Raw genomic sequence first — 9280 nt, 5'->3', positions numbered from 1 at the left:
TGAACCGTGGCGAATCTTGTCACACAAACATTTTACCGACCTATGTGACAACAAATTGGGAGTTATTTCCCCATACAGTAACACAAATTTGGTAAGTTTTTCATCTCTTGGAAATAGTGTAAACCACTGGATCAATAACTGGCACAATTGTGTACACAAACTTCTATTCTGCTGCAAAAGTATAATTGTTAATGAGATCAAATCATCCTGAAAACTTTTAGCAGTTTCATCATTTCCAAAACGTTTGAGGGTGTATAAATCGTAAAGTATTTCCGTCACATAAATTTCCAGCTTTGCAGCCTCCAGTTGTGGAATAGATTGACCGTTATGTACTTTGTTTGTTTGTTTGTAGTCCTTTATTCGAGTGTCAATAATTATCAGTTAGTACAAACTGGTTTTCAAATCATGACACAATAAGCTAATTCTGTATTAATAAGCAGTAAATAATTCTTAAATTTAACTAACATACGCAGATCAATATTATTAAATAGAGTAAAACGTGGTAATAAAGTATAATTTTCTTAAAGTTAATCAGTTATTACGATAAAACAGAGGAGAGTCAGGATAACAATCCGTATAATGATCAATACATAGGCACCACAAGTTTATAATTATTATCCAACACCATACTTGTCAAATAAACTATTGATAGATGTTTTTATAACATTTAAACATAGGTTGTGCGATATCTTACAATTAGTAGGCAAATTCAGTAAAGGGTTTAGAATTTTTGCTAACTTGAGTAGTAGTTTTTCATAGTTAATAGTTGTGCTAAAAATATTGTCTTTACATACAAACGCGGGTACACAATTAGGACATGACCAACTTCTGGATTGCATAACATTCAGATAGGATTCATTTGACATAGAAAGGCTACAACGATTTTTATGGAAGAAATTTTGGCAATAAACGCATTGCAGGAAGCTAACAAACCAGTCGTCGCAATCAATATCCTTCTTAAATACCACTGTGTAGATGGTTCCGTTGTGAGTAAGGGGGGTGGTCGTGTCAATAATTTCTTCCCCACAGAGGTGGCAATCGGGTCCAAGTGCTTCATTATCACCCCAATAACTGAAGTCTAGCTGGTTGTAAATTATGTTGTGGTCATCATCATCCATTCCACCTTCCAAAATGATGACGTTGGTTGTAGGGTGAGCGAGTGGGACAATTTCCTCCACCGTTTCCATTGTGTGTGAGGAGGGGGGGTGGTAATTGTGGAGGGTCAGCAGATGGGAAGCTTTAGAGAAGATCAGATCATTAGATTGAGTTCAAATATATATAAAATTGGACTCTATAACCTCAGCTACTCTCGAATGCTCGAGATTGAGCCCACAAAGTGGCAAGACAGTGGTGGGAGGTGATTTCCTTCCTATGGGGGAAGTTGTCTTCAGAGCCGTGCGTGGTATGAATCTGTGTGAGTGTGGTTGTTGTGGTTGTTGTGGGCGAGGCGTTGTGGACGATGTTGAGAAATATCAGGATCGGGGTGGGGAGGGAGGGGACAACTCCTCTTTTTTGAATCCGCATTCCAAAGTGGGTGGAAATTCCTTGGGAGGTCCAGGTATCGTTGCTGGGTGGGTTGACTGTCCCATATACGTATAAAGGTGGCCAGGTAAAATTTACCAGCTCCACACCCTTACTCGCGGGTAGTCCACACCCAGATTCCTCCAAGAAGTAGAAAAATGGGGGAGGGGTGGCGATGTGCGTACCTGGCCAGGCATAGGCGTGCCAGAAAGGCAGTTAGGGGACAGAGGTAGGTGTTTGTTTAATTGACAAAAGGAGAGTACGGCCGGTCGATTTGTGGTGGAAATTAACGTGAACGACAAGATTTAAACTGGTTGAATTACGTTTAAGTGTGTTCACATATGACTTTTAGGTAGACGGAACTATTTTTAAAAAGTGGGGGTGGTCTTTGTAATTATATTTTACAATTTTAAAAATATTCTTTCCCAAGAGCGAGAGGAAGAGCGTCCTCTCAGTTGAGCTTCCCCAACATGTTATTCCAGTTTACTTTTTTACATTATGAATTTCCAACAACTATTAGTTTTGTCGGTTAAACCAAGATACTTACTGCCTTAAATTATATCTCTATCTCTATCTATATGTACGACGAGAATGATACATTTTAATGCAATTTCTTCATCTAACCGAGTCCCCGTACGGAGCGAGTTAATCAACATTTTCATCGCTACGTTAGAAAGTCGCACCCCATTCTGAACACAGTCTAAGAGGTGTTGTACATTAAATATTTCTGCACTACAAATCAGACCGACTCGTAGGCTATAAAATTGATAAGTGTTTAGATTCTGAGTGTAATCTAAAGACAATAAAAGATCGACAAAATCGGCATGCTCGTTCATATCAGTTGTTTGGTTTAGATTGTGAGCAAAACTGGTAATTATTTTGGGAGGAATGTATCCCCCACGTTTACCAAGGGTGTAAAATATATCGTATAACTTGCTGCGAGTTTGATCCATGTCAAAATAAGTTGAAAGAGTTTGAATTAAATTTTCCGGCATGGAACGTTCCATGTGGGGATTATTAGTGACATAGTTGTGAATAATGGTGACACACGGGTCGAAAGAGTCTGTAATGTTTTCATCCTGGAGCAAGATGGTAAGTAAATGAGCTACTTTGCTTGATAAAACAAACCCTGCCTGGTTTGACAATGTGGTGAAAATATGTAGAATTTTAGCGTTAATTTCGAACCCGTAGTCAATCCCGTTTAAATCAAATTCGGACATTTTATACAAATCAACTATCCAATTTAGAAATGAATCATTTAAAATCTTTTGGTAATTGTCTTGTTCCCCACTTGTCGTGACTGATAGCAATATATTCAACAAAGCCCGAGTCAAGTATATCTCGACGTCATAAATGTAGGCATTGCTTATCAAATTTGTTATCTCGTCGACAAACTCAAAGTTAAAAACTGGTATATTTCCAGTTTTTGTCGTAAATGCAAATAGAATTTCAGCACATCTAATCTTCGTCTGGTCATTGCCACTATATTCGTTATTTAACGCCATGAATATTTGTTTGATATGTGCATCCGACAAGGTGATTTCCTGTGCAGATTCATTCATCATTTCAGCCACAATGCTCGATATGCATAAGGTGTTATCATTGCTGGAAATATTATCAATCACACTGAAGGATAAATCGGCATGAACTTCAACTTCAAGATACGAATTTAAATGCGGGGCAAGGTCAGAAAAACGTGCTACTTTACGGCCAGCACTTTGTTCCCGTAAGAGCGTAACTAATAGTGGGAGTAGCTCATTGCTAGACACATCCTGAGAATTGCATGCTGCCACTAAATACTTTATGGTAGTCAAGGAAAATTTTGGAACTACGTTTCGAGATATTCTAATAAATAATTTTACTAAACCCACCGCCACAGGGGTTTGTTGTTTTTGTGCCAATATTTTACATAAAGTTAAAATACCTCCGTCACTTATGGTAATGCGAGGTTGTGTCGGTATAGTGTTTGCTTCTTTTTCAAATTGCAGACTGTAAAATGAGAAAACATTGTCTAGGATATTGATCAGTTTTAGTAAAAAATGGTGTTGCCTTTGGCTGGAGTCATTTGCCATCTTTAACGTTGCTATTAACTGAGATACAGTCTCCCCATGGAATAAAGTTTGGACGGATTTAGACTTTTTAGATTCACACTCGATTAAGTCCAGGCTACTATTTATAACGTTGTAGAAATCTTGGCTGTCAATATTTTGCAAGGAGTGGACCAAATTGTTAAACTCGACCTTTGGCAATTGAGCGTCCTCCTGCTGAGAAAATATTTCCAAAACTATGTCTTTCAAGCCTTTCTCATTTTTAGAGTGGGTGCAGCTAAAAATTTTCCGTAATATGTCACCCTGAATTGGAGTAAAAGTGTCGGGATTTTTAAAAAATATGGTTTTGAGGCAGTGCAGAATAGCGGTGGAATGCGTTACGTTGGCCAAATTGCATTGTTTCTCCTTATGACAGACACATTCCAGCAGGTTGCATATTTTGGAGGCGTGGTCTTTGCCAATTCTCTGGGTTTTTTCCACCTCAGAAAATATCTTTAGAACAAGGCCATGCACGTACTCTCTGCTACGAAAACTAAAGTAATGGATGTGTTTAGGATTGAGATATTTTATCACTTTCTCCAAGTCAGGTATAGCAGTGGAATTCTTATTCTGAGCAGAATGCAAGATACGTAAACATTTTCCTTCCGGTGTTTGATACCAATTGGTAATGCTCTCTTTACCAGGGGTATTAAAACTGAATTTCTCCCGGTCCGTCTGATTTCGTCCCAAATTTAGTTGATTTTGTAGAGTGAGATTGGTGACGGTAGTTTTTGACGAGTGTGACGATCTTGACGATGACGTTGTTTGCTGTTTTATTTTTATTGAATCAGTGCCATGAAATAGTTTGGGTCGTGGTGTGGGTCCAAAGTCATGTTTAAGCCGACTCACTTTCTTGTCAGTTTTGATTTTAAATTTATCCCAATTATGCAACCCTTCTGTACTGTTAGTATTAAGATGAGTAATTAAATCGGTTAAATCTGACCTTAACTCGTGAAAGCCGTCATCTGGACTGGACAAGGATTAGTATTTTCGTGATCAGTTCCGATGTCAGGATGTAATGGCTGCCTTGGCTGGATGCATACGTGAGGATTTGGACAATCAAAATTCGGCTCGCGGTGGGTGTTTGAGCACTTTGTAGTAAGGATATAATTTCCTCCAGAACATAGCCGGGCAACGGGTTGAGTCGCGCAATGTGTCCCAGATATATCAAAGTCTTCCCGGTGTATTGAATAACCTGTTTGGTTTTTACTGTCGGAATTAATTGGAGAACCTTAATTAGTGCTAAAATGTAGTTATAATATTCAAATCGGCCCATTCTGTGGTACAGATCTCCGTGTCACGGCTGCATCACGACAAATGAAGAACGGAAACTTCCATGGACATAAGGGAAGTGGGTCAACGGGTTTTTCCCTGCCAAAGCGTTGTTGATGTAACGCATGAAATGTAGGTTATTCCCAGTGAATTGGACTTAATCTTTGTGCCTATTTATTTGTTCCGTAATAATATTTATTTACCAATATAAATATACATAAGATTGCTTATATATTAAACTAACCGATTCAGTGCTGCCCGTAGCACCAAGTGATGGCCTTAAGAAGGCATTTTCGCCACGACCATGGTGTCGTCAAGTAAATTTCGACAATGGCACATCCCCAGGGCGTCGTTAACCAAATACCGACACGGGCATACCCCCAGGGCGTCGACAACATAAGGTCTGTGAGTTCTTGAGTTCTTCAGAACTTGAATCTTAATCAATGCTCGGCCCCTTAGTAGTGATGACGTAACTAATGCACGCCCGCATGCGAAGCGCCGTTCCGCCAGACAGATAGACAAACAGACCGAGACTGGACAAATATTAGAGAGAATGATAAATACCTCATTGAACGGTGAATCGTTTTTGGTATCGCAGGGTTTATGTAACATGGAATATTTATATGCAAACATTGTCCTGAACGGTGATGTGGACAAAATACTGTATGACAAAATACTGTATTGTAGTAAAAAGTACGCAAATGTAAACAGAAACTCAAAGTTGGACGTTGTATATTTAAACAACGATTTATTTACTGTATCTATTTGTAGCTCAGTTTTGTTTTATCTTTTTCTACTTTCTAAATACAATGGATCTGCCCGTAAGTTACGAATTTGTCCAGAAACTTTTTCTAATTCAGAAACCAAAGCATCAAATTTTTTAGAGGGGTCAAACCATTTCAGAAAAATGCAGAACGATAATACCGCACCGGCTGTGATGGGAAGGATAAGATGCAGCATGGTTAAGTCAAGATCGCTCTTGATGCCGACCGCCAGCATTCCACCCGCTGCAGTGAAACATCCGATTACTTGCAGAATTCGGAGTAGATTCCTCCGCATGTCTGGTCGCCTTGCTTTTGACTCGTATGGTGAATAAGCATCCACATCTATAAGATATAAAGGACCGATTAGCTGAAACCCTTACCAATTAAATTACCCACGAAGTTATCAAAACAAGGTCCAGAGACCAGCTATGTGAAAGTCATGCATTAGCAAAAATGTCATTAGCAACTTTATTTTGAAGAATAAAATTACTTTGAAGTTTCTCTCATATCAACTAATATTACAATTTGGAATTTTATATGGCAAGATTGGGAATTCTTCTACCAATATATGAGATTTTTCAATATCAAGACAATGACAAAAAATGACTGTTGAGTTTTTTTGAGTTTTCTGCAAAAACTGAAGACTTAAAATTGGTCCTAATAACGATATGGCACAATTTAGGAAAATCAAGTAGTTACCAAGATCTTCTAAGACGTTGAAAGCTGTGGTCAGCAGTTGCGTCGACTTAAGAGAACCTGGATTTTCTTTAAAGTTCGATATGTCTGCAGAAAATATTGCAACTTCTTTGGTCAGCAGGGCAGTCTTTTCTGCCGCAATTGACTTAAATTTTGGTGGTGTCTTGCCATGTGCAAGCAACTTGGTCAACGAATCCTGCAGAGTCTTGGACAAAGTGAGCGTGTTATCGTAGAAAGTGTCATACTCTAAATTCTGAGACATTTTGTGATATTACTACTTTTCTCTCTGCTTTATTCGATATAAATAAAAATAAATTGTGTCGCGTTGGAGGCTAGGTGTGATATTGTACAGGATGCAGTATTTTTTTAGCGTACTATATTCAGGGTATGTAAATATATTTACGGAATGTTGGTCGTCACTGTTGATAAGCTCATGTAGGACAAATATGAACAACTTCGTGGAAACCTAAGCCAGACAGATAAATAAAACCCAAAAAGTGGAAATCTTAAATGAGGATTAAAATAAAATAAATTCCTTTTGATCTTATTTCTTCTATTTTTTCCATCTATGAGACACATATGGCATGTGGTAACTAACTACGGGCAATGCTAATTTGAGGGGGTCGTGTGCGGTCCAGTATGGCGAAAAGTTCAATTTCAAATTTTTTTGAAAATTCAAATTTTTAACCAATTTTCGAAATATACAAAATCTCTACAAAAATTTGAATTTTCAAAAAATTTAAAATTGAATTTTTATATTGTAAAGAAAGTAATTCTAAGCATACATGTTTTTGTTTTTTTGAATTAGCGCCAAAATAAGTTGTAGCGATTTGAACATTTCAAATTTTGCTTGGAAAAAGATTTGAAATTGGCGCCATGCGCTTAAATGCGCGCATTCTGGGGAAAGAAAAAATACGGGTCCACTTGTTTTTGATTGTGAGCAAATTAAACTTACAATGCAACATCGCGAAGTGTTTATCTCCAATCTTAATGAGAGTCTGATTAAGATTAATTAGTCTCATTATGAGACTAATTTTAATTTGTTCACATCCAAAAATAAGCGGACCCGTATTTTTGCTCATAAAATTTGCACATTCGGTCGATTGAAAATCATGCCAAATTGAAGGTTTTATAACCATCGGCTGCAATTTTTCTGAGCAGGTCCTCGTATTTCGGATATCCTCCAGCATAGCAGAGTGGCTCCCTAGTTTTTCCAGGAATATTGGCCCCTGATACCAAGAATCCGCTCCCGGGAACAAACTTGCTTCCCAAACATCGCGAACCTCTTTTGTCCAAGCCTCTTCGCATTCTTTCTTGGCATCGACAAATCTGCGTTTCTCATCCCTCATCCTGACCATCAGCTCGACTAACCATTCCCCTTGAATCTCAATAATCGTGGGTCCATTTCCCAGGGGGGTTGGGGCCTATTTATTTAGAATTCTGTTACTGACAGATTTTTAAAAGATCAAAAGTTGACTCGACTTGCCTGGGGGCCGTACATGTACCACAAATTAGGGAATCCGGCCGTTGTGAGGCCCAAGTAAGTGGAGGTGCCATTCGTCTTCCACATATCTCTCAAACCCTCGCCCTTTCCGTTACGGATGTCGATACTTTTGATACTTCCTGTCAAAGAGTCGAATCCTGTGGCTAGGACGATGATGTCGACTTCGACGACACCCTCTTTCTCTGTGAGAACCCCTTTCTCTGTAATTTCTAAAATAGGAGATTCCCGAACGTTAATAAGGTCCACGTTGGGCTGGTTGAAGACTTCGTAATAAGTTTGTTCAAGGTAGGGGCGTTTGATTCCGATGGCGTGGGGCGCAACTAGGGGCGCTAAGATGTCCCGTTTTAAAGGATCGTGTATCCGCGCTCGGGCCTTTTCCGCCCAGAAGGTGTAGGCATATGCGTTAGACTCCTAGAAGGGCGGGATTTATAGGAATTTAAATTTACGACGATTTTTAGAATTTATGTACCTTGTCAAATAGCATATCTTGGAAATTGGCAAGCCAAAAGGCAAACCCGCCATGGGCATAGAGCGATTCGTACAAGGCGCGTCGCTCCTCTGGAGTAACGTCAGCCGCGTTTTTTGGTTCCCAATCGAAATTGAGGCCAGAGAAAGATCTCCGAGCTACGCCGAATATTTCGGGAAACTTTGATTTTGGCGGAAACCAAGCAGCTTTGCTAGGATCGTTCGCCTTGGCCTGTTGCATAGGGAGGCAGAGATTCGGTGTGCGCTGGTAAACCGTTAAGTGGCCTACTTTTGAGCCAATTTCTTGAATTATTTGAACCGCACTGGCTCCCGTGCCGATAACGGCGACGCGCTTCCCAGAAAAGTCGACGCCAGCTTTGGGCCAGACGTAGGAATGGTGGGAGATTCCTTTGAATTTGTCCAAACCTTTGAAAGGAGGCGTGTATCTGGGGTGGGAAAAATACTGCTAAAACTAGAGAAACAAACACCAGAAAGCGCATTCGGTTACCTAGTTGTGGTAGAGCCAGTACAAAGGAAGAGATGGTTTGCCCAAGTAACTCGGCCATCATCCGTCTTGACTTGCCACTGATTCCGAGCGTTATCGAACTGAGTTGCGCTGACATTGGTGTTGTACTCAATGTCCTTGCTGAGTTGGAGCTTGTCGTCTAAATAGCGGAAGTACTCTTGAAGTTCGGGATGGGCTGGGAAGCGCTCGGTCCATGCAAAGTCCCAAAGTCCTTCCTCGTTGAATTGGTAGATGGGATTGTCCGTGTCGACCCGTGCGCCGGGATATCGGTTCCAGTACCACGTTCCGCCCATATATGTCCCTGCTTCGTAAACTTTGACGTTAAAACCTCTCTTGCGAAGGTTGTGGAGAGCGTAGATGCCAGAGAATCCGGCACCGATCACTAGTATCTCGTAGGTGTCTTGGGAGGAACCCATGCTTCAAAGTTATCTTACCTATAAAAATA

The 9280-nt window shown here is 39.9% G+C and overlaps 3 protein-coding genes across 4 annotated transcripts; all 3 read right to left on the bottom strand.

Annotated features, from left to right (window-relative positions):
• Positions 1-349: 349 nt before the first annotated feature.
• Positions 350-4588, bottom strand: LOC118433646. Its single transcript, XM_035845796.1, has 2 exons — positions 1299-4588; positions 350-1237 (listed from the first exon to the last, which is right to left on the bottom strand). Exon 1 carries the CDS (start codon positions 3591-3593, stop codon positions 2073-2075), a length of 1521 nt encoding a protein of 506 aa, XP_035701689.1. The 5' UTR covers positions 3594-4588; the 3' UTR covers positions 350-1237; positions 1299-2072.
• Positions 4589-5584: 996 nt separating this feature from the next.
• LOC110862689 lies at positions 5585-7733 on the bottom strand. 2 transcript variants are annotated; one of them, XM_022111901.2, is made up of 3 exons: positions 6344-7731; positions 5810-5986; positions 5585-5731 (listed from the first exon to the last, which is right to left on the bottom strand). In XM_022111901.2, the coding sequence occupies exons 1-3, from the start codon at positions 6600-6602 to the stop codon at positions 5664-5666; spliced, it is 504 nt and encodes a 167-aa protein (XP_021967593.1). In that variant the 5' UTR covers positions 6603-7731; the 3' UTR covers positions 5585-5663. The 2 variants fall into 2 exon arrangements, with proteins under 2 accessions (XP_021967593.1, XP_021967592.1); XM_022111900.2 differs by having other exon boundaries at positions 5612-5986; positions 6344-7733.
• A 34-nt stretch (positions 7734-7767) lies between these two features.
• LOC110862675 (baeyer-Villiger monooxygenase-like) lies at positions 7768-9280 on the bottom strand. Its single transcript, XM_035845809.1, has 3 exons — positions 8818-9280; positions 8314-8755; positions 7768-8255 (listed from the first exon to the last, which is right to left on the bottom strand). Exons 1-3 carry the CDS (start codon positions 9249-9251, stop codon positions 7806-7808), a joined length of 1326 nt encoding a protein of 441 aa, XP_035701702.1. The 5' UTR covers positions 9252-9280; the 3' UTR covers positions 7768-7805.

The sequence above is a fragment of the Folsomia candida genome, unplaced genomic scaffold (genome assembly GCF_002217175.1).
Source record: "Folsomia candida strain VU population unplaced genomic scaffold, ASM221717v1 Fcan01_Sc065, whole genome shotgun sequence".
Classification (NCBI taxonomy): Eukaryota; Metazoa; Arthropoda; class Collembola; order Entomobryomorpha; family Isotomidae; genus Folsomia; species Folsomia candida.
The sequence above is the reverse complement of the archived record's forward strand: the minus strand, read 5'-3'. Positions and strand labels throughout refer to the sequence as shown.

Coding starts and splice junctions, on each gene's coding strand:
- LOC110862675 (XM_035845809.1), bottom strand. CDS start 9,251: ATGGGTTCCTCCCAAGACACCTACGAGATACTAGTGATCGGTGCCGGA. Junction 8,756..8,817: donor ACTGGCTCTACCACAACTAG/GTAACCGAATGC, acceptor TTCCCACCCCAG/ATACACGCCTCCTTTCAAAG. Junction 8,256..8,313: donor AAGATATGCTATTTGACAAG/GTACATAAATTC, acceptor CCGCCCTTCTAG/GAGTCTAACGCATATGCCTA.
- LOC110862689 (XM_022111900.2), bottom strand. CDS start 6,602: ATGTCTCAGAATTTAGAGTATGACACTTTCTACGATAACACGCTCACT. Junction 5,987..6,343: donor CAACGTCTTAGAAGATCTTG/GTAACTACTTGA, acceptor TATATCTTATAG/ATGTGGATGCTTATTCACCA.
- LOC118433646 (XM_035845796.1), bottom strand. CDS start 3,593: ATGGCAAATGACTCCAGCCAAAGGCAACACCATTTTTTACTAAAACTG.